Source organism: Dermacentor albipictus, chromosome 3 (genome assembly GCF_038994185.2).
Source record: "Dermacentor albipictus isolate Rhodes 1998 colony chromosome 3, USDA_Dalb.pri_finalv2, whole genome shotgun sequence".
NCBI lineage: Eukaryota > Metazoa > Arthropoda > Arachnida > Ixodida > Ixodidae > Dermacentor > Dermacentor albipictus.
In genome coordinates, this window is record NC_091823.1 from 104,557,258 (window position 1) to 104,582,181 (window position 24,924).

Sequence of the window (24,924 nt, forward strand, 5' to 3'; positions counted from 1 at the left end):
TTGCACCGACAGTGCAGCAGCGTTCCGATATCGTTCATGTTCTCGTCGTTCCTCCGTCTGGCTGTCTCCCCCCTTCAGGGTGCCTCTACGCTTACTACCGCCTACAGCCGAGGCTGAGCGTTGATCTATACATTTTAGGCGTAACAAGCGGATGTTCTTTTCAAAACGAGCACACATAAGTTGTGAGAATTGTTCGCGAATCGCTCGAAGCGAGCGAAATAATTAATTAGAGTAATTAATCTTGGATAAAATCTGCCTCGTTCTCGCTGTTCGCTTTTTTGGAAGATCGCTGAATTTGTTGAAAACGCTGAGGAAAAGCTGGATAAAAGTCAGCCTTCAGCATTGCTTAGAGCGCTGTCATGGTCTAATCAGGTGTGCTAATGACGTTTGGATCACTTTCGCTTTTATGACGACAGATAAGGGGAGGATCAAGTAGCTCCCAGTAGTTGGGGAAGAGGGCGGGGAGGGGGGGGGGGGGTAGGTCAGGGTCCCTCTCTCGATCCGCCAGTGCTGCATCAGACGTGGACCCGAAGCTATCTACAATTCGGCTATGCTAAAATGGCTAGTGATCGACTGTGATGTTACGCATAGAATTACTGGTTTTTGGACAATAAAAAAATAAGTGCCCCCCCAAAAGTAAAAAGAGCTCGGGAACCAAGAAAAACTTCCAAGACTGTCAAATGCAGACAAAGAAACTTTTACTAGACTAAACTACGTCCATCTCGAAGGATATGGGTGCAATATACAGACCTTGCTCCCTAAATAACATCATAGTTTTGCATTCCGATAACTCTTGTGGACATGAAAATATCATGGGCTTCTGTTTCGCTGCTTCAACGCTTTTCTTTCGTAAGTGCTCTTCACCATTGGCTGGCCGCCTTCACTAATAAAGATGTCCAGTGACAGGATTGGCTGCGATTTGATCTGATGAACAATTCTATATCGTAAGAGCAATTTTTGTTTATTACGGCAACTGCTCTTCGTTCTATCGACACGCGTCTGTTTATCTGATAAAAATACTGGTCCATTTTAGGCACGACTTAATTTATGCGAAAATAACAAAAGCCTTAGCGCAGCAAAAAGAAGGAACAGTGACAAATCATACGGCATGTGTTCTCCTGACTTTTCCCTTCCTCCTCTATTTCATTATTTTTTTTCTCTAACTCGCCTAAATGTAGAACTGATTAAGTTACTTTGGATATTTTCTCTATACGGGTGGTCTTATTATTTAATTGTTAACGAGTGGGCACCTACAAAAGAAAGTACAGCACGCAGAACACGCTTGACAACAAACGCATGACATTTTTTACAATGCTTCGAGCAACTGTGCTGTTGTTATTTTTCATGATGGCTCATAAAGAAGCTATAATTTTAGTGCTGTTTAAAGCCTAAGAGGCGCTTGGTGCAACTTCACCTTTGAAATAGCCATGGCGTGTGCTTTTGCAACGCGTGAAAGAAAGCGTGCGCGGGTACTCACGCGAATATGGGCGGGTACAGCCGCATGGTTTCCTGGATGACGCAGTCGAGGTAGGTCAGCTTCTGTATCGTGTTGTAACTGATCTCCTCCTGTTCAGAGCAAACAAAAGGCAGCGCGGAAAAGAGAACATGTGAGGACAGCGTGTGGGGAACATTGCGCAATTGACAAATAAATAAATAAATAAATAAATAAATAAATAAATAAATAAATAAATAAATAAATAAATACGCAGTTTTGACCGAAGGCGAAGCACTGATTGCGATAGTGAAATTTTAAAACGGATAGGTTTGGTCGGGCACGTCCATTGACCATTCTTATAGTTTAGATCAAAATATATATTCCTGCCTATAAGTGCCAAGACCGACGAAAATTGATATTTGCTAGGACGATGCACGTTTTTAAGTGTTTCTGATTTAGCGTGTCAGTGACTTAACGAAGTAATTTGATACTGATTTGCACCCGATGCTAATGATTGGCCACCTTTTCTTGAACTTCAAAAAAAAAAAAAACAAGAGAGAGAGAAAATAAGGGAGAAACATCGCACTTCAAAGGTGAACGACGGTGAAGCTGCTTCGTGCGATTGCGTCACACGACGGCGCATGCAAGAGCCGTTTTCCTTTAGTTCGTGAAGTCTACGTGCCGTCTTTGACGAACTTCGATAACGCACCTGGATTGTGCGTGCCTTCTGTAGGTTCCTTGTTGGCCTCTCCTCTCTCTCTCTCTAAATATACCGTTACCCCTTTGCTCACTCCGCACAGGTTAGCCAACCAGAACTACTCCTGGTTAACCTCCCTGCTTTTCTGCCCATCTTTTCGCTTCATCTTGGCCGCCGTATACCAAGTGCGTCTCATAAAATTGTTGCTAGCCGATGTGACGCAATGACAGCCTTTTAAAAGCGGTCGTGATTATAACTGGACACGGATGAACACGGTGATCATGCGATGGTTTGGTCACGAGGCAGGACTCAGTGGAAAAAAAAGGAAGAAGCAAATGCCTCCTTCCATCTGCGAAAAGACTCTGCTCGTTTACCACGCACACGTTATTTGAACAGTGATTTGTTAAGCCCTTGAAAAGAACGGAGGGAATCTGAAAATGGCTACTACATTGGCGCGCGAGCAGACACATAAAACAAAATTGGACTACTATCTCGGACAGAAAGAGAGCGGTTTGGGTCAGAGAGCAAACAGGTATAGACGATATTCTAATTGACATTAAGAGAAAGGTATGGTGCTGGACAGGTCATGTAATGCACAGATTAGTTAACCGTTGGACCATTAGGGAGCCAGAATGGGTTCCAAGAGGAGGGATCCTGTAATGCAGTGATTCGGGCAAGTTGGTAAGACATCGTGAGGCTTTGTGAGCGCCTGCGTGTATCACGTCTTCCTTTCGTCCTTGTCTTTTCAAGCGCTATAAGCCTCACGAAGAGAAGGGAAGCGCAGTAGAGGATGGCAGAAGACTAGGCGGTGCGAAGAAGTTGGGAAATTTGCGGGTGCTAGATGGAATCGGTTGGCGCAGGACATGGGTAATTGGATATCGCAGGGAGAGGCCTTTGTCCTGCGGTGTACATAAGATAGGCTGATGATAATGATCATTATCTTATAGCCATGGCTATAGCGACAGAACGTACAAGACTGTTTGCGGTTGCTCCGCATCGCTTATCTGTGATGTAAGGTCAGTCCCATCGCCAAAAGCTGGCGAACAGATAGGAAAGGCCGTAGTATTTCACGTGGGTACACACACAGTCGGCAACATGCCAGTATCGCAAGTCGCAGTGCAAGCGTGCGTAAGTGACTCACGTCCGGCCCTAGTGCAGCGAGCAGTTCCTGTCGCACTTTCTCTTGCACCTCGGGGTAGTTCACCAGCATGTGGGACACGAGCGTGAGCGTGTTGCTCGTTGTCTCGTACCTGTTGAGGAGCAGGGAAAGCGATACATGACAATCAATTGCGCTATACCGTACTTAAAACACGCCAGCTTGTCATAGTGGCGGGCTGCATCGCAATCGCCCCAAAGTGGTGCAAGCCTTCATTACAGTAGAGCAGATGTTCTGTTTCCTCAACTGGGGCGAACACACTGGCCCGACCACACCCACAGCGCTCCAATAAATAACGTGACTCCAAGTGACTGTCTTCCGGAATCCTGAACCTTTCGGATTTCTTGTTAAAAAACTGTCCCGTTATACTGTATCACCGGTGCTCTAACTTCCTTCGTCGCATGTCCATGCCAAGCCGACTCCCCCCTACCACTCCGTTCATTTTATATTAAACAGATGGAAAGGTAAAGGTGGTCAGTTGCGATTCAGCAGCGGATCTCGGGCGCCGTCTTGTCGCGGGCACTGGACAATAGGATCCTGACGAACCTTTTGCCGGATGTTCGTATCGTATGTCTACACTAACCTAATTATGGCCCCGCATTCCACGAATGAAGGGGCATCGAACCTTTCTCTACTGCAGTGTGCCCGTAGACACTTTCGTGAGGCAGTGGACTGGTTCCTTAGAACTTGTTAGGCAATAACCGCCACGAATCTGTGCTGACGAGAAAACGTCCTCACTTGAGTAGCACTTTTTTTTTTGCCTTTAGGAAAGGGAGAAAGAGGAGGAAGAAGCCGCGGTCATAGAAGTGTCTCGCAGGCTCCAAACCAAATCCAAACCAAACCAAAATCACCTCTCTGAGAGCGAGAAGACAGGGGGGCAGAGGGGCTTACTTTTCTCTCCATTTTTCTTTAAGGCTGGTATTGCGTTTTGATAAGACTGTCAGTACAGTCGAACGTCTCTACAACGAACACCTCTACAGCGAAATGACCTGCATAACGAAGTAATAATTCTGTACCTGTTCTACTATGTACTATGTGGGTTGCAGTGCACCGCACGTCGTTATAAAGGTGTCCAACTGTAATAGCACAAAATTCTGCAGATACCACGCACTGTATGAATAAATGTTATGCAAATCGTTTTGTAGGTACCTGGTTATCCACCATTGTTTGGGGTTCCGCAAGCACCTGCCAGGTGAACCAACATGCTTGTGCAAATTTAGTAGTTGTGTTTGTGTGGACAGCAGCACATCGTCGACCGCGTCGAAAACGTTCATGTGGCAGCAAGGGCAGTTCTACGCCGGCCATTCGACGGGAGATTACGACGTGACGATTGTTAGATTCCACATGGGTAGTTAGAGAAATACGGGTTTCGGTGTCATCAGCACAACTGCGTGTTATATATTCGTACGTACGTAGGACTATGTCATGTGGTGCATGTTAAAACGACAATTACATTTGTACTCGAGCGAAGAATTGTTAAAAACGCGTGTAACTTGAGTTATCATAAAGTTAGTACAACGTCGCACAGTTTGTCTGTAAACTACTACGACGAAAGTACAGGGGGTGGGGAGTGGGCCGATCCCGTAGATAGCGCAGTCTAATACAGTGGCTCAAAGCGCCAGCTGTCACACGAGTGAAGAAGACCAGAAAGTGGCACGTGATGCAAGCGCCGAATAACAGCTGGCTGCCTTCGGGACGAGAGAAGTATGCGTGCGATTGTGGCCCATAGTTGTTAGAACACTGGGCTGTTGTGCTCGAGGGCATAGGTTCGACTCGACTGCACTTTCGGTCACACGTTATTCGCTCTTCTTTTATGAAAACGTGGTGAGGCACGAACCTCTGCCTTCTGCAAAGTGCCGAAAATGGGGCAAAAAATGCTTCATATAATGAACAGTGCAGTAACTTAGAGTAGACGTTGGATAAAAATTCGCGACCTCTGCGAGACTCACCCTGCGACGAGGACAAGGAAAGCGTTCTGCGTGATGTCGTCGTCGTCCAGGACCGTCCTGCTCGAGTACGAGAGACCGTTCGCCGAGGGTGCTGCACACGAGAAAGAGAACTGTGCGTCACCACTCTGTCCTCTTACAAATGAATGTTGTAAAATAGATGCATTGGAACGACTCCGAAGCTATTGCCTGCGTAGGTCAATGAATTGAAACAGGAGCGACGGATGCGAAGCACGAAGGTGAACATTCGTCTGGAATCAGTATGGTATTGGGGAAAGTTAAAGTTAGACAAACTAAGCAATCAAGAACTGAGGTTTATTAGAAATTGATAAAACGTTTTGGAGTAATTCCGACTCCTCCAGGGGTGAGCCCGTTATACTTAGTGGTATGGGCTGGAACACCTTTCTTCTATATGTTTTTCTTTTAGCTCTTAAATAATTTATGTCCTCCAGGGGTGGCTTCAGGAAGTTTCAGAAACATTTTACGCTGATGGTACCAAACAGAACCCAGCGCTCAGGCAAATGACAAAGAAAGAGGTGCTCGTGTCGTGCTCTCCTTTCTTTGTCATTTGACTTAGCGCTGAACATTGTTACCATGAATCCAATCCAACTGTAGCCCATTTTGCAGCTTTCTATATAATCGGCTTGCGGCCCGGGCGTAGGCTCTGTATGTATGTTGGAGGCGAAGCTTCTACAAGCGGTTCATTGCCCAGGTGGCGGCTTGGATGTACCATGACTAAAGGTATGCAGCTGCTTCCGTAGGTGCCTGTCAGTATTAAAGGGAAGCTGAAAGGTTTTCCAGAAAAAATGAGTGAACATCTGTACATAATGGTTTTCAACCCTCCGAATTCGAATATCGTATCCAAATTGAGCGAAAGAAAGCGCAAATATATTTTATTTTGACGAAAAGTGCAGCAGCGGACACGCCCAGCTCGTGCGTCTCGTTTCTGCCTGTGACGTCAACTCTGCGTCGTGACGTCAACTCTGCCGCTGCCGACCGCTGCCGCTACACATGAAGCGCGGTGCCAGGTAGTTTGGTGCTGTTTTCTGAGACGGTAATGGAAAATTTAGAGAGACTGCGTCTTTCTGAGGAGTTCGGCGTTACTCCCTACATGTACGAGCCGATTGCGAAGAGCCGGCCTCTCGAAGAAGCAAACGATGCTGGTGCGAGCAGTGCTTTAGACGCGAACGAAAGCAAAGCCTTGTGATCTCCTCGTGTTGGAAATGCTCTTTAGTGAGTGTGTTTTTTCCAAAGCGATCTAGTGATCTCGGCGATCTTTCGGTGATCTAGTGAGCTAGTTTCCGGTCAAACAACTGTAGTGTTGTGTTCCTGCATGCCTCCTCGTGGAACGTAAGCGGGGATGCGATCGTCGGCATTTGTGCGCTGTCCAAAGCTGTCGGCAATCTACAAAGACGGTTTAAACGCGCGAAAAGCTTCCCGGTTCATGCGGTACGTGTAGCGACCTTCATCTGTTGACTACCACTCACGTTGACTACCACTCACGTTGATTACCACTCACGTTGACTACCACGCACGTTGACTACCACTCTACATACACGCAGACGCACCAACAAAGGAATGCAGGGTCGATCGAAGCAGATACACGATGGCACGCACGCAGAAACAAGCGCGGTCAGGCACGGTCGCGGACGCTGCGAAGGAACGAAGCAGAGTTGACGTCACAACACCGCGGTTTCCGGTCTCCGCTCCGCTCGCTCACTCAAAGGGGGGCGGAGCTACAGCGCAATTTCAACCGACGATTACGTCGCTCCTAATTGAAAAAAAAAACCCAAATTTTACCGACATGGTTTATAAGGTTCCCGCATCCGTATATGAGCGTCTTATTGAATTCGACAGACTCTTCAGCTTCACTTTAAGGACGACGGTGCCATCAATACCAATTCTGTGATCCAACGTCTGGCTGTGTTCAGCGACGTCATTAGGCTGGGTGTCCAAGTGACGGAAGCCGTTTCTGTGAAGCTGCCCGGTGTTTTCGGGCAGGTTTTGAGTCTCCCCCACGTAAGACGTGCCGGGCGAACATTGATCGAGCTTTGTAAAGGCGGCGCACTGCGACTCGGATCGGCGGTCTTTCGGGCTGGGGAGATATCGAAGCCTATGTGGAACTTGGATGTTCTTCCCCATCGTTGACAGTGGCTCCATTCATTTCTTTGTCTGCTAAGGGACGGGTCTACAACAGACTCTGACGGAGTCGACACCTCCGAGCCATTTTTTAGTTTCTTGCGTCAAGCTTTCTGGTAGGGTAACTTTCCGCTGACTAGTTATGTGGCTTTGATTCCTTTCAGTTTCTTTTCTTTTTTTTGGCTCAGGTACGGGCTGATTGTTTGTACACGCTGAAGCGATACGCGCTACTGACTCTCAAGGGCTCGCGGAGAGGACGCACATGACACTTGAAGAAGCGGCAACTCACTAAAGTCACTATAGCGACTCACGTGCGCTCTGCTTGAGTTCGTGTTCGTTGTCGTCGGCGGCCGTGAGCTGGGCCGAGGTGACGCTTCCGACGTCCACGTTGGATGACTTGGCTTCGATCATCAGCTGCAGCAAGTCCTTTTGTGGGGCCTGCATCGAAGCGACAGGATGAATCACTGACTGAACTGGCGTCACGATAGACTTGCACCGAGAAGTGAAACAGGGCAATAACGTTGGATCGATCCCTTATCGTATACGTCAAGGGAACCGCGGACTGCCGAGCCTGGTTTTCATGAGCACTTCGGACTGCATGTACGCGGCGGTTGTATGTTTTTGCTTGGCCCGGGATGGTACAAAATAAGATGTACTACAAATATGTCGCCACCAGGCGTGTCGGCGAAGCAGCGCGAAAACTTAGAGGAAGGCCAAGGCATCGAACTATATGAGTCCCGTTGTGTTCCCTTTTTAGCGGTGAATAAATGGTGAAACGTGTTACAGTTTATCCTGGAGCTGCATGGTAAGTACCTGCCCGTAATTGTTATTGATGCCACTCAAGAACTCTGAAGTAGTGAGCGGAAATATTCGCATTGGTCACACATTTACGGGAGATTGTTTACCGAGTTGTCGATCTGGCGCTGTCTCACGATGTTTCCGCATTTTTTCTGAACTTCCTCGAAGGGGTGAACGCCGTTGTTGATTCTGGTGAGCCTCCAATCGTTGAGGTGCTTCAGTACGAACTCCATCTCGGGAAATGAGGCTGAAGGGTGCACAAAAGAACGGAAGAACGATTAGCTGAATCCTGTATAATGTTGCTGATAGACTGTTGGGTGTTCTCCCAGACAAAGAAAAGCCAGAGCTATAAGCGGTCCGTTTATCTGACAAGGATCAGTTCGTGCGATCTGCTCAGCACGAGGCATGCCAAGCCCGTTTTCGGCGACACCTGTTCATTTGGTTTCTGCAGGTTTTATGATCGCACATTACAAAGCTAGGTCAGTAAGCAATGGGCGTAAACGTTGTTTGTGCATTTGTACACAAATGTCTGTGGAACCTTCAGGTGGGCACAGACTATTTTAGTGAAAAGGCGATGATTTAGTGGCATCCCCTTTGCAACGAAGTGGTGACAAACAGTAACCTAGCCTGCTAGAGCTAATCGGGTAATTTAAAGATGTTTATAAAACTAGTCTTTTGCCGTCATCTTAATATTTTGTCTCCTAAAATCTCCGTGTTTAACTTATACAGTTACCTAAACGTGCAATGGATCCGGTCTTACCATTTTCGTCCTTGCTTCTTTTTTTCACCATTTCTCTAAACGTCTCTTGCTTATTATCTCAACTGTCCGACCGGTTGATGCTTTCATGCGCTTTGAATGTCAGCGCACACGTAATCTACAGCATCAGCGGATGTACCTAGTGGCGGAAAAAGCAATTTTGAAGACACAAATACATTTTGTACCCGCAGAGACATCTCTTCCGCCACGGTACCACAGGAGAGCGTCCAAATACTTTCGGCGTGTTACGTTGTCTGCGTGGGTGCCCTAAAGGCGCCGTCTAAAGTTCATTGGCCTTGTCGCTACTTTCTTTCCTGCATTTCCATATGCCTCGTGAATTCGTAACCACTTGGCCTAATATTATCTACCCGTACTAACAAGATGCCACCGCTAGCCAGATTCCACAATGCCAAGCACATAAAGCACATCACAGCTTGTCTAGTTCCATCTACAGCTCTGTTGGCTTATAAGCCCGCCAAATCCCGCTCACCGAGCAGCACGGCGAGCCACGAGAAGGTGCTGTTGAAAAGCATGCGGCTGCTGATCAGCAGGCTGTGCTTGGGGTTCTTCTGGATGTTGTATTCGATGCCCATGGCGCTGCGGCAGATCACGTCCAACGTCATCGCCTGGTACAGCTCGCCGATCTCGAACTCCTCGCCGGAGCGTGCGTACTCCGCGATCTTCTCCTCGAACTCCTTTACGCTGCACACCATGCCAGGAGCCAGCTGCAAACCGCGAATAAGTACATGCCACGGTGATCCCAGGGTCACTTTAGTGTGGGCTGTTATCAGTAAGTCTCGAGTGCTGAATACATGCATCAGCTACACGAACACGAGTGTTTCAACTTGATTTTCAGGAAACACCCACCTATTTAACCCATGAACAGTTAAATAGGCGGGTGTTTCCTGAAAATCAAGTTGAAGTTAGCGCATTGTGGTGTCGTCTCTCTCCTGTCCTTGTTCGCTAGCGCTATATATGCTTTCCAAGTCAGTCTACCAACACGCCCAACAAATGGCAATCCTTTTGCATGTGACTCCCAACGAGACGGAAACTCGAGGAATTCCTTAAGAGCCCTTCAGAGCAAGCACATGGCAAGCACGCCGCAACTGGCCGCAACACACGGAGAACGCGTCCGTAAGCCCGTGCGGCTGCAGCGCCGCCGCATACATCCGGGACCTGTCTACGCTCCCGGCTTCAAAGCAGTGCGTGGCGCGCTCCGCCGTCTGAACACACTTCCCTTATTCTAGTACATTGTAACGCGGGAGGAGGCCGGATGTAGACATGTGAAAGATCACTTCCGGCGCGCCGCTGATTGGTTTATCAGTTTTGCGACCACGGTCGCATGACTGAAAAATCGCGCTGTGAGTGACTGGCCCAAAATGGTTGCTTTTCAAGAGAAGCGGCGGTTTGCGACCATTTGCGACTGGTCGCTTTGCGACAAACTTGGTCGCGCGGCCACTGTCAGTCGCCGGTGTGAACGAGCCGTTAGGGCAAGGTTGTCCTCTGTCACCACTGCTGTTCATACTTTATATGATAAGTTTGGAAAGAAGGCTACAAGGAAGCAATCTAGGGTATAATCTGTCGTACAGAATAGGCGGAAAGGTTATTGAGCAACGACTACCGGGTTTTATGTATGCGGGCGATATTGTACTGTTAGCAGATAGCCAGGAAGATTTGCAAAGTCTGGTTAATTATAGTGGAGACGAAGGAGACAGACTAAGTGTCAGTTTCAGCGTAGCTAAGTCCGGTGGGATGTTTTTCAATGCTACAACTGATCAAGAGCTTACAATACAAGGCCATAATATACCCCGCGTGGCCGAATACAAATATCTCTGGGCACGAACAGTCTCCCATAGCAAAAGGGCGAAGAGAGGCCGGGATAACGAAACATAGGGCATTGGGAGGGTACAACAGGTATGAACTACTGAGAGGTATTTGGAAAGGAATAATGGTGCCGGGGCTTACTTTCGGGAATGCAGTCCTGTGCTTAAAGGCAGAAGTTCAGTCGAGACGAAGTAAATCAGAGAGCTGTTGGAAGATTAGCACTAGGTGCCCATGGGAAAACCACATATGTGGTGGGCATCGTTCGAAGCACGGGAAGCTCAGATTAAATCCTATACGAAAAACGCCTGAGGAAATTGGACGACAACAGGTGGGCAGCTAAGGTATTTAAATACCTATACAGAAAGAGCATTGACTCACAATGGCGGAAAAGAACTAGGAAGCTAACCAGTAAGTACGCCAGGCACGAGGACGGAGAAAGGCAGAGCATTAAACGAGAGGTTAAAAACGCGGAAGGTAAAAATTGGAAAATGCAGTGGAAAAGCATAGTGTTGAACTATATCGATACTGGAAACAGCAGATGAAGGAAGCGTTTTATGATAACTCAAGAGGCAGTGCCCTACTCTTTGAAGCTAGGTCAGGATGTCTTAGAACGCAAAGCTATAAAAAGAAATTTAACGAAGAAGAAGACACATGTATTGTGTGTGGTAAATCTGTAGAAACAATAGAACACCTCATACTAAAATGTGATGGTATCCATCTCGATGTCGACGTGGACACCGTCACACTTCCTGAGGCCCTAGGGTTTAGAGGTAACCATAGTCATGTAAATAAGTATGCAGTGGAAATTAGCAAAAAGCGATTGGAAGATTGGTGGCTCAAAAGCAGAGAGGTGACATAAGGTTAAAAGTGTAGGGAGACGTATCTAAAGAAAATGGCGAATTTATGAACTTACAACACAGTTAAACAAAAATAAAAAAAATGGCTGTGGCTTAGCTAAGGTTAAGCCCAGGATGCGAAGCATACTAGCCTTTATTTTAGTTGTTGAACCACTGTTTAGCCTGGTGAACTGCTGTTGCTTGGCTATATTTGGTTCGCCTAGACGAAGAAACAACTCATGCGTTACTCTGCTTCGCCTTCAAGAGTGGAACGCGATAGCGTTCCCGTCGACCCGCCAAGGGGTGTAAGACAATGGGCTACGGCGCAGCGACTACGCGCCCCGCATTGGACGCGCTGAGCGTCGAACAACGCAGCGTTCGGCAACGAAATGTGCGCCTGAGCAAGCGACGCACGCCTGAACCTTAGAAAGAGCTCGTTATATTACTGACTTTTTTAGATTCATTTGTAACATATCAATTTTGTCCGCTTTAGATGTACTATCAGATGCAGTTAACAGAATTGTGGTATCATTTTTCCTTGCTGAGTTAGAGAGTTGTAAGCTTAACACTATCATTTTCTGAAAATGTTCGATTTTTGACAATCTTTAATCAAAAATTGACGATCTAAATGGAAAATTGGAAACAAACAGTCACTAACTCTTAAGTTTTTCTTTCAAATTCAATAAACCTCGTCAAATTTGGCACAGTGGTTGTCGAGAAACACGAATTCTCCTTTTACATGTATTTAGATATAGGAGCACCCGAGGTAAAGCTTCCTCTTAAGCGTCCTCCAAATCTTTTGCTCACCATCTTAAGCTTGTTGGTGGTGAAGGAAGGAGTGAGCACGCTGCGTACTTCCTTCCAGCGCTTGCCCGTTAGTTGGATCAGAGACTTGTTGTGAGGACTCGGTGGTCGCTTGCATTGGAAGAGAAGCTGACGGGGGGAGGAAGAAAAAAAAATGGAAACATCAAATTGCTAGGTATGGAAGAAATTCTTTCTAGCGAGACACCTTGTGCAAGATAATTCACACTGCTTTCAATCCCTTTACAAGGTAACTCGGATCCTATCACAAAAACATATTAATGCCGGATATAAAGACGGATGCAGCCGGTACTGCATGGAAGTGGTTTATTCGTATACGAGCGGTCAGCCTTCGTAAAAATTGACGCTGGTATACACTTTGATTATACCTGTCGGCCAATTGTCCTACCTGCTTTCTTGTCCATGTACTGTCGCGTTTTCGCGATCTTAAGATTGCATGTGCCAGACACCCCTCAATTATACGTAATAACCAGCAGTGCAGATCACTTCCACTTTCTTTTGCTTACGCATATATGCGTGTACGTTCCACAATATGTTTTGTTTCTCATTATAACCCGTTTTTGTATTTGTTTTTGAATTTGTATCATAATTAAACCACTTCAGTGATTTGAAAGCTGGGAAACATGCAATGGCATTTCAAAAACGTCAGACGTCGAAGAGCAGCTAGAAGGGGCCTTTGTTCGATGGGTACTGATAATTATTGTAGGGGAGCACATCTGGGTATTTAAAGAAAAAAGAAGAACCTAATACATACACTTCTATCAATGAAATCTTGAAAGTCTTTCACTTGAACCATCTTGAGCAAATCCAGGTCAGCGATGAGCAGCACAGGACGGTAGCCGTTGAAGTACCTGCCCGAAGAAACAATGCTTTATCAAATATAGCACCAGGGCGTAAATCACGTTTATGGTTAGACAGACTAAGCCATTCATGATTCCTCATAAAAATATTTAGGAAAGCGTTAACATGCATTCAGGAGGTTAAACAGTAACCGTGTACTCACCCCACTACTTTACCGTACTTCTCTAACCATTCCCTATAGGCCACGGTAGGTGTCTGCAATAGTGGTGACAAAAAGTTTTGGTGTGAGTCGACAGTAACGGCTAATGAGGCTGGTTAGTGCAATTTCTCATAGGCAATGTCGCAGTTTACAAGACAGGGTACTCATTTTCCAGACAAGCCGCAAATATCACGTTATCAGATCGTGGAAAAAGAGACTACACGTGGAACGATTTCGGCGCGGTCTTGTAAAATCTTGCACGAAGCTTTCTTTTCTCGTCAACCCCTCCCTTCCGCTACGCTCCTTCGCCCTTCTCTTCCTTACTTTCTTCTCCTCTTGCCGCAGGACAACTGAGGTGTGCGCGGAAAGGCGAAACAGTTACGATGGTCTCGGTCACTTTCCTCAATATTATTAAACATGAATGAATGAATGAATGAATGAATGAATGAATGAATGAATGAATGAATGAATGAATGAATGAATTTTGTTTTCGGAGGGACCACTACGTGCTTATGATGAGGCGCGTGGAGATTCAAAGGGATGTCCCTAAGCAATAAAATACTAATACAAAAAAAATATTTTTAGGAACTCGCTTTCTCGCTGTCCAAGGCACATCTCTGCTTTTTGGGAGAACTGATCTCGCCGGGTTGACACCTCCCACTCACGCACTGGAGATCTTTATCCCTTTCTTTTTATTCATCCCCGCTACGTCATTCAAACCGCTGCAGTGCCCTTTCCACCCCATTCGCTATCATAACTAATCCTTCCTTTTCCACACTTCCAGCTGTATCACCCACTTACCCTTTTGCAAATAATGGTGACGATGATTCATTGCATCCCCTTTGAAACGGGACGGTGGCAAATGGTCACCTAGCCTGCTTAAGTTACCTGATTATGTTACTGCGGCTTGTCACTACTGCGGCTTAGTAGCCAGTGCTGTTGGTTAGTTACTGCGGTTTGAGTAGCCGGTTTTTCTCCTCGCCCCTTTGAGAGTAAGAGCTGCGTTGACGCTGTCAGGAAAGATTGCTGCCGCCCCTATGGAGACAAGTGCTCTTGTCGAAGTGTTGACTCCAGCCCGAGGCTTCATTGGCTCGGTCACTGTTAACACTACCTTCAATTTCATTGGAATCTCCGCTAGTCTAATTTATGTTTCCATGCTTGCGCTGGTGATTGTAATCCAAGACACGCTCATACGCAACCAGATACATGCCACGTGTGGATGAGGCGCCCACGCGCATGCCTACCTTCATTCGCAGTTCGCTCATGTTGCCGGTGATTATGCTTGGCTCTGGCCCTGGAATGCCGAGGTCCTTGAAGTAGTTAAAATGCTGTTTCCTCTTCCTGTTTCAGAGCGAAGACAAGAAGTTTCGAGCGGCATCAGTGGCAGTGAAGTATGTCACATGCGGTGAAGTACTACTTCGTTATCTTGATGATGATCGTCATCGCCACGGTAATAATCACTGAAGGATGAAGTGCTTCCTTTACAAAACCGATTCGCCATGCCGGAAGCACATGCCGCCGAACACCACTAGTCCTACTTCTCTACGGCATTATCAGCTAGCCTAGTGTTCGGCCTTTATTTACACTTCTCTTATCGTCGCCTCTAGCACTATGTTTCCAGTCGGTTGTCGCACGATTCTCAGCTTCCTTTCAAACGTCTTCGTTAGCTTCCGGGTTTCGGCCCTGCATGTTAACTCTGGCGAAAAGAACGACCATGCTTTTTTTTTCTTCTTCAGGATATTGGTAACTAGCAGTTAACTGGCTTGGGAGTGTCAGCTAAACACGCTCAAACGCATTTTAGTCCTCCTTCGGATTCCCTGCGCATACGACGGTGCGCTGTTGTTAGTGAGCATTGATGCGCGTTACTCACATGTACCAGTGAACCAGGTAAAGCAGGATGGAAGCAGCAACCAGCTGCCACAGGGCATGCGCGGGATCCATGCTGCCGCAGGAACTCTCTTCCTCTGCAAAGAGCCAGGGCGAGTGAATCAGTTTTGCGTACAATGGCCTTTAACAGGGCTTTGCATAGTAAGGCGTACTCTAATTTCTTCGCTTTGCAATTCACTTTGTAATTGACTTAATTTGACACATCTCCCATACTGGGCATGAGACAGATTTGGATGACCATCAACGTGTCACCATCCAACGTTTCGACAAGTGGACAACAGCGTCAGAGACTCCAGATATATATATATATATATATATATATATATATATATATGTGTGAACAAGAATATAGTAAAACCAGGACAGACGCTTAGAAATTTCTCGCCTCGATTTTAACTTCAATAAGCAAAGCACCGGATGAAGGCGTACACACGTAGTAATTTCATAAGAGCCATTACCGGCTTTTAGGTCGACACGAAACGAATATTTCAAGGAGAGGCATACGTCATTACAGACATTCAAGAACCACTGTGTACTCCTTTCTCTACTTGAAAAAAAAAAGACTTTGGGCTTCGAGTTTGGGGTTGGGTCATTACAGACATTCAAGAACCACTGTGTGCTCCCTTTTGTACTTGGAAAAAAAAATGACTTTGTGGTCCGAGGTTCCATGTTACGCACCCATTTTGGGTATTCGTATAGCTGAGACAATAGCTAAACCACTAGTAATTGAGTCGCGTACCCTATACAGTTCCGATCCGATCTACCTTTGCTTTCGCCGACAAGCGTGCCAGCAACGCCTCAATTAAAACAATTACGCAGGTCCAGTACCCGTGTTGTGATGTATTTCGGAAGCGATTAATCAAACGCCACCAATTTGCTCATTTCGTTCCTGCGTCTTTTCAGCCCTGCGCGCGCATGTGCTCACGAGCACCAGTGCTACGCATTGCGACACTCGCGGCGATCGTCTCACAAAGGGCTGGTTGGCGTTGGCACGACAGACGCGATGCGTGCGATTGTGGCCTAGTGCCCCATCAACGAAAAAAAAAAAGAAGGAAATGCGGCCTGTGGGTGAGAACATCGGGCTGCTTTGCTGGGGGACCGAGGTTCGATACCACCATTGAGCACGCAATTACTTTTTTTTTTCTCGACGTATTGCCTATTCGGCCACACGGCAGCAGCTCCCAGCAGCCACGGTCATGTAGTAATTTCACCCGGGAGGGTCCGAACAGAAAGCTTCGCTGTAACGTGGGACTACAGGTTACTGCCACACTTTCCGCGTAGGTTCTTTTCTTTTTTTTTTCTTTCAGCATGCGATATCCTTGTTTTCATTGGAGATAGGCGGATATGCGCAATGAATCGCTTAGTGCGTTCAAAGGTGTTAGCCAGTGCATCGCGATAAACTCTTTACTTGGGGCAATCGCTGTGGCGGAACAGAGTGCAATCGGCAGAGCTTTTGTTGTTATCGATGCGCACGTGAGATATGTCACGGGAGCGAGTGTAGTATACTCGCGGCCTCAAACTCGCTATACGGAGAACACGGCGAACTGTGCTTGCTTTGCTAACTGTGCTGCTTTGTCATGTCATATGTACTCTGCAATGCAATTGCGTCACCTAGGTGCAATTGTTTCCGGTTATTACCGACTCCCAGGCAGCTTGCCGTAGCTACGCGAGAGGTCGAATATCTTCAATCGCCCACCGACTCCTCAAACAGGCCTCCGCATTCCCGGACGTTGAAATAGTGTGGACTCCAGGACACGAGTCCCTCCGTGGAAATCAGCGTGCGCACGCTGTAGCCCGAGCTCATGCCACCCGGGCGCCACAAGAGAGGGATACGGACGCATCCATGGAGCCCGTACCTTTACAATACAACGCCATACTACAACACCACAGATTGAACAGACGACAATACCCACCTCCACACAAGACCCTCTCACGTGAAGACGCCGTAACATGGAGACAACTACAAACCAATACATACCCACATTTAAGCAGACTACACGCAATCCGCCCTACACTATACTCATACAAATGTCCTTTTTGTAATGATTACGCCTCCCTATATCACACCACATGGGCGTGCCCCAACGTGAAGGCGGCCCCGCAAATACCCAACCCCACACCCGAGCAGTGGGAGGCCGTGCTGACTAGTTCGGACCCTCGTAACCAGCAGCAACTGGTGCGGCGGGCCCGGGAGACAGCAAGAGTCGCAGGAGCCCTGGACTAAGGGCGCCTCCCGCACAAGCAGAAAGACATCTGCTTGTCCTTTCTTTTATTTTTAAAATAAATGTTTCTCCTCCTCCTCCTCCTCCTTCCGGTTCAGGGAATAATAGGCCACGTTATTGTCGTTCACTCTACGCATGGTCACTCGATGTTGAAGCGGAAGCTCAATGTGCGATGTGGTCCGTTCTTAAATAGAATATACACTTAGTATTCCACTATCATCTGTAGCTGAGATGTGGGGTGAAGGTCTCCGGACTCTTTCTTTGTGCAAGGTTGTCTGTTTAATGTTTCATGTCACCCTATCTCTTTAGTCTGTTTAAAGGGTAGGTCCTATTCTTGCCATGCATTTTAGGCTATGTTCGTGATCCTTTTTCTCATGATCTGCTGGGGTTAGAACATTAACCTTGGTGTCATTGTAATCATCTATGTTAGGTAGTGTTACTGAACCAGGATTATGTTTTAAAAAAAATAGTATTTTTGCTTTCTATTTTTTTTACTGGACCCACCCAATTTTAGAGCCAAAATCCGCAGTAAATAGCCTGTAAATAAAGATCCCCTGCAATAATATTTATAATCCTGGTTCAGTAGACTGTCTGTAATGTTTTCTCAATATCTGGAAAATATTATCTCCATAGCTTTGTAGTTTCTGAAAAAAAGGGTCAAATGCAGCAAAATTTGGTGTTTTGAGATAATTGCCTTTGAAGCGGAAGAAAGAGCTATATTGCAATATAGACCTATAGAAACGAATTCTGGCGAACTTTTTCAATAGTCACCAGCCTAGTAGTCCCATCCATCATCAACACTTCTTTTCTGTGCTAGCTGCCTTGTTTTCCGGGCCTCCTTAGTGACCAGTCTTGTAGTCCTCTCTGCAAAGTACAGTCGCCGCCAGTCAGCTTCGCGCAACCACTGGACTGTGAAGCGTCCTGGAGAAACTCCGAATGACCTCAAAATGTTGGGTCGAGCAATGCTGTGGTCATTAAAAGTTAGCACAGCATCCATTGTCGCTATTTTAAGCGTCTTGAGGCCAAGAAAGACATTCTTCGGAGCGCGCTCCCATACAACGTTGTTGAACTCCTCATTCGCGTTCTGAGTTTTTCCATGGAGACATTTCTGGAGAAGCTCAGGCTTTGATAGCTGCTGAAACACCGGCGTTCCGCTTCAAGGGTTCCGCCGAGCGCGAAAGCTTCGATGCTGACGCGCACGTGGTGGCCACGACGCCCACTCTTGCATTGTGTTGCGGAGAATTGGCGTCATTGGAGATCGACTTATGCCGGTTTCCGTGGAAGAGACGTTTTTAAAGCACTTCTTTGGCTTCGTCATTGCATTACCGCTAAATAACCAGCATCAAAGTATAAACAAATTCGATTGTCCGCGAAAACACGCCGAAGCACGAGCAAAACGCCGCGCGTTGCGAGTAATCCAGCTGCGTCTTAGGATTAGTTTCGCTACAGTGGCTGTAGTTTGGCTAAGTGAAATACGCTAGCTAGGTTTTCACTGTTGCCAGATGAGTGACAGCCATTTCACTAAACGGGACGAAGAATAGGCGTTGAAAAAAAAAATTCAGTTTAGGAGAGGCATAGAGTTTCTCACTACATTACCTAGAGGGAAATCTGGCGCTTCTGCGCTGTGGTATGCATGGGAATGCCGGTATATTGTGGATTCGGATTGGCATCGTTCTCGTAGAGACAGGACACCTTGAAGACGCGCTTGGCAAGTACCGCTCCGTCTGTCACAATGATTCATTTTCTACTAAAACAGCACATGAAAAGCTGCTTTAGCTTTATTATTACGCGAAAACATGTTTTGTTTAACTATGAGAACTTGTTATTGTGTGTACGACTACATGTTACATAAGAAGTATCAGCGGGCCGCTAAAGTTGGAGGACAGACGACAAGGTTCGCGCTCGCTTTGAAACAGTCGGTCGTCTGTTCTTGCTTTTCTTCGCTTGGTCATGCATCGTGGGTGAGTAAAGATGTAATATGCGTGAATGGAAACATTTTATGAAGATTTTACTTTGAGAACGCGTTATTTGCGAAGCCATATCCACGTTTTAGACGAAGCCTCTTACAACACCAGCCAACACGAGCCTCGCAGACACATGTACCGTCATTCCCGTAACGGCACGGTGGCCCCTTAAGAAACTCCCATAGACGGTGGCGCCAGATTACCCTCTAGGTGTTATAGTGAGAAACTCTATGAGGAGAGGCACAGATCTCGAGCATGTGTCAAAGGGGGCGTGGCTGGATGCTGCCAAAGTTTCGAAAAATGTTGATTTTCAGGTTAATATTTCGCGTGCGCGCAAATGAAACACTGGGCCATGTTAAGGAAAGTTTAGAGATTTTAAATTACACAAAAACAAAAAAATCGATCTTTTTCGGAAACTTTGCCTACCCTCTTCCCTTAAGAGTCGATTAGGCTTAGGTGTTGGCTTTCTTTTTGTCATTAGTCAGGCGTTCCCGTTAAGTATATATAGTACTGTAGTAAAGCGCAAATTTCGCGGGCACACCTGAGAAGCTGCACGCGCTATATTTGTCGTGCGGTGGCATCGTCGAGACCGCTTGAATTTAGGATCATTTGGACGATGTTTGGTAGCGCTTTGTTGCTCACGTTTCCCGAAGAATCCACCGAGTGTCTTCGTATTTCGCGTCGCCGTCCACATTAGCAGACAACCGTTACCAGCTCGTCCGAATTTCCGTGCCTCCAAAAGTAATTTTTAAATCGCCTGTCGGATGTTTGAAAACAAAGTCCTCACTCCCCCCCCCCCCTCGTTTCCCCACAATGTTTCCTCTCTTAGCCCTGCGTCTGCGTCAGTAATAAGATCCATAGTGTCTGAAACTGATATTGATGGGGCCACTAGATAGATGTAGACGAATTCGATAGTATGCGCTTCGCCACGGTGGTCGTAAGCACGTCAACCGCTTTGCTTTCTTTCGCAATGTCTAGCCGGTACCGCCTCCGGGGGTGCTGTTCAGGGAATTGCCAGCTTTCGCCTAATTGTCGAATTCGCCATATTTCTAGGTCTGATTGGCCCACAGGGCGGCTACGGCATCTCTGATTGGCTGAAAACATCGCCATTGCAGAAGTTCAGAATATGGCGGAATTTGACAGTGCTCAGAGTAGCACGCCGGTTCCACTCACTCCAGCTTCTGGTGTCGTTTTCTCTTTTTCATTGCCACAGATGCAGACAGATTGCTTAGGTTTTACGCGAGAGTTCACCATCCAACGTGCAGATCATTTTCTGGTTTCACTTATCCTTTTTTTTTTTGAGTTAGCTTGTCCTATGGCATAGAAAAATGAGTTACACACGATCGCTAAGCCCTATCTTCTCCAGCATGAAGTTGGAGAAAGAGTAGTGGTGTTACATGGTGAACTCTTTTTATAGAGGCTTGTCCAAAAGAAACCTACATACTACTGACGCTGTAAATGCTGTTGCGGAAATAAAGAAGGAGGTGATCAGAGGTGAAAAAATTGGAGGACGCTTAAGCTTCGCTTTCAAGAGTGGAACGCGATAGCGTTGTCGCACCCCGTTCGCACCGCCCACTCATTCGCTCGGCATGCTCTTGAGTCACACTAAGAGATAGTTTTTATATACAACACTTCTAAGTACACAGCACAACCTTTTTCTCATTATTTGTTCTAACAAGTGCTTCTCACAATCTATATTACCGCACTGTGTTGTTTACACTACAACGTTTCTCGCTCCTCCGTTCCTTTAGCGTTCACACGCATTGAGTATCTCGCTCACTCGCAGCACGGCACACATCGCAGGGGACGCTTTCCCACCAGACGCACTACGGGCCAGCGATCACTTCAGAGGCGTCCCGCATCGGACGCTGCACCTAGGAATCGCGCTGTGACAACGCCACCTATTTCTTCTAGGTGGCTTTGGCTGGGAGCGGAAAGAGGAGCCGCGTCGCCTAAACACGAGGGTTCGAGTGACGCACGCTGGAAGTTGGAAGGGGAGAGAGCGAGAAAACTTAATAAACGCAAGGGTATTAGGGCATCCTCGCACCGGTCTCCGCACGGCCCCAATGCGCTCAAACAAGACGAAGGGGAGAAGCGGGCGACTGTCGCGCCACCTTTCGGGGCAGCGCCGTACATTGCGAGGAGGGGGTCTTCAGTGTTTTGTCGCAAGATGGCTCTGTGTGTGCGCTAAGCGCAGAAGAAATGTAGAGGAAACGTACTTCGCGACTCGTTTAACTGCGACTTCTGTAATTTACGTGCTCATAATTACCTATATACACCGCAGTATGACTTTCTACGGCACGTTTCTAAGGCAACACCGCATTCTCTAGAGGCGCTTTTGTCCCGCTTTGAACCCTAGAACTCATGGCTGAGTGGTAGCGTCTCCGTCTCACACTCCGGACACCCTGATTCGATTCCCACCCAGCCCATCTTGCAAGTTGTTTTAACGCGACGGAGTTAAGGAGCTCGTGTCACAGAAAAGCCAGTGTCACCGGCATCGGCGGCGTTGGCCGTGAGCGAAAAATCCCGGAAGGCAATTCATAAATAAAAACAACTTGCAAGATGGACTGAGTGGGAATCGAACCAGCGTCTCTGGGGTGTGAGACGGAGACGCCACCACTCAGCCATGAGAAGCTTAAGCGTCCTCGAATTTTTTATTTATGAATTGCCTTCCGGGATTTTTTGCTCACGGCGTTTGCCGAAGACACCAGCTTTTTTGCGACACGAGCTCCTTAATGCTGTCGCGTTAAAATAGGCCAAAATCTGATTGCGGGACAAGCGCTCATTTCGGCCCATTTGCATCACCTCCGTTGGCTGGCGGCGACACTCGTCAGACTGTCGTCTAAATGCAATATATGATGTTTACAGGGTTGGCTCCAACACCCTGCGCTTATCGCTGCAGTTAGAGAACGCTCGTGCGAACGTTTTGTTGACTGTCGTAATGCGACGGTTTCTCGAAATCGTCTGCACCTTTGCTTCGCCTTTGTGCCGTTATGCGTGCGGTGAAGAGAGCGTCGCAGACAGAGCAGCGGCTCTCGGTGTTTTTTTCTTGATAACCGTCATGCTACCGTGATCGCCGGAGGTTAAGGTAAAACAGCTGAGATTTTTTTTGGCTTAAATAAAAAAAATTGTTCACGGAAATCTAGTGTGAACTTGCTGATCAAGACAGATGATGGCTCAAATGCTAAAAACACTTTGCATACTAGAAGCATTTCCCGCCCCTCTTCTGTGCTTAAGGGAATAAGGGATTGGCTGAATGGCAGGGTTGATGTCTGAGAATTGTGCCTGGACTACAGAGGCTACAGCTTAATATCGACCAATTGGAATTATTTAACATGCAACAAAATACCAGCACAAGGCCTACTTTGTGCGCCACGCCTCCATCGCGACGTGGTCACTACGGTTGGTAATAGGATCTGCTATCCCGGCCGCACTCAGGAGCCAAGCGTCATGTGCGTTGTGCAACCACCGAGTTGACGTCCGACGAAACATAGTGTTTGAGGGGCTGGGCGTAAATGTGACGTCGCGTCATTGTGCTTTGCAAAGGACACCAAGCTTAGCGATGGGTTCCAAAGTATACCGGCAGCACGGGCTGCATATTTTAAGATTTCAAATAACTCGGAGGGAAACGAGTAATGAATGCATAATTTATTTCAGTGGTGAAGTGCTTACATAAAAATTAAGACGGACGGCAATGATGCCGGGATTACAACTGAGTGTTACTGAATACAATGAAACTGTGGACTAAGGAAAGAAGGCTGTACCTTATCTGACATAATATGCCGCCCTCTTCGAGATACCATATCAGAGAATCCTGATGCGATTCTCCTTGCCTCTTTGCATGCTGCTAGTTTCATAAATTACTCTTTTAGGGTCTTTAGTCACCGAGGTTACGTGTGGCGACGAAAAGCAGGTAGTGAAGCGATATGTGCGTGAGCTACTTCTCAGCGCTAACAACTCACCCCATGATGCAATGACCACAAGTGCTTTCGTCTCCAACAGAATCCTTGCAATGAGTTGTACTCGAATCTCGACTAGGCATTTTTTCTGCGAGAAAACTGTCTCAATCGAGAATGCCGCCAGCCATGACGAGAAGAGAAAGCTTAAGGTAAAATAAGGAGTCAGCGTCCCGCATCAGCTGCGCCGGCGTGCCAGTTCCGTGCAGTTGCTCCTCCCGCTGGAGAGACCCGGAAGGAAATATTAGGAGGGGTACAGTCACCGAGACTTAGACGCGTGTATAACCTGTAAATATGGGCGGCTATAGGTAAGGAAGATAGCGGTCCGGGTTCTTAAAAAAAAAGGTGGTCTGTATTACGGTGACATGGAAGATTATTTGATGACGGTTGAGTGGCCATAAACTATGTGAGCCCAACAACTGCCCTGAACTAAAACAATCCAGAGATGGAAATTCGGTCGCTCACTTACCAGAGTTTAACGAAAGGTGCTTTTCACTTCCAGCCACTGTAGGTTGAGCTGCACTACTCCCCCAGCAACTAGTGCTTTCGTGCAGCCTGCAGGGCTATTTCCGCTTGCCGTCACTCCTTCGCCTCACGCTCAAAGAATGCAAGAACTTCTAGAACAAACAAAACATCCAGTGGTTTTATACAACGTTAACTGATCAGGTTGATGCTGCAGCCGCTTTCGATGGAGGTCGCTGGGCGAACCATAAAAAGCGAAGAACTGGCGGGACAAGATGTAACACGTTGGCGGCGAGCTCTTCGCATCGAATGTTCTCTGACGTCGAATCTCGGCCGACCGTGGGAAACCGGTTAATATATAGGTGTGCCGTTATCGCCTGTCACTCCCAATATCTATCATGGGCTCGCGACCCGCTACCACTTTCCCAGCTGTGAGCACACAAAGCGCCCGCATCATCAACGGACCCCATGTGCGACGCGCCCACTCGACGCACGGCCTCCCGGGTACGCAACGTAAACAATCGAGTCCGCCTGTACGCGGATGCACTGGACGGGGGCGCCCCCGCCCGGGGACAGGTAACTCCCCCTTCCCCCCTCCCCCATGCCGCTCTCCACTATGACCCTCGCCCCTTCGTCCCTCTCTCCACCTTTAGAATAGTAGCATGCACTATTGAAAAACCCACACTTTGGTCACCGCGACAACCCGTACACACAATTACAGCCTTGTTTTTTTTTTCTTCTTCATTTATGTACCCTAAGGGCCCCTCTCGGGGCAATAAATAAGGTGGGTGGGATACACAACGATATTAACGCTTAGCTTTTTCGCGTAGCTTCCAAGATGCGCGTCGGATATGCTTAATAATAATAATAATAATAATAATAATAATAATAATAATAATAATAATAATAATAATAATAATAATAATAATAATAATAATAATAATAATAAATATATCTACTACTAATATAGAATGCGAAAGAACAAAGAGCGTCACCGCAAACGACAAACCTTTCAAGAAACAA

The 24,924-nt window shown here is 47.0% G+C and overlaps 1 protein-coding gene across 1 annotated transcript in view; it reads right to left on the reverse strand.

The window, feature by feature from the left end:
* Positions 1–24,242, reverse strand: part of LOC135904921 (thromboxane-A synthase-like) — a 38,356-nt gene extending 14,114 nt beyond the window's left edge. The window contains exons 1-12 of the mRNA XM_065435925.2: positions 23,909–24,242; positions 15,281–15,374; positions 14,655–14,751; positions 13,414–13,466; positions 13,165–13,261; positions 12,396–12,521; positions 9,419–9,653; positions 8,279–8,418; positions 7,685–7,811; positions 5,238–5,328; positions 3,274–3,382; positions 1,478–1,566 (exon numbers count right to left, since the gene is read on the reverse strand). Of these exons, the coding sequence (XP_065291997.2) occupies positions 1,478–1,566; positions 3,274–3,382; positions 5,238–5,328; positions 7,685–7,811; positions 8,279–8,418; positions 9,419–9,653; positions 12,396–12,521; positions 13,165–13,261; positions 13,414–13,466; positions 14,655–14,751; positions 15,281–15,351 (1,235 nt within the window). The 5' untranslated portion in view covers positions 15,352–15,374; positions 23,909–24,242. The remainder of the gene's footprint in view (positions 1–1,477; positions 1,567–3,273; positions 3,383–5,237; positions 5,329–7,684; positions 7,812–8,278; positions 8,419–9,418; positions 9,654–12,395; positions 12,522–13,164; positions 13,262–13,413; positions 13,467–14,654; positions 14,752–15,280; positions 15,375–23,908) is intronic.
* Between the last annotated feature and the right edge of the window lie 682 nt (positions 24,243–24,924).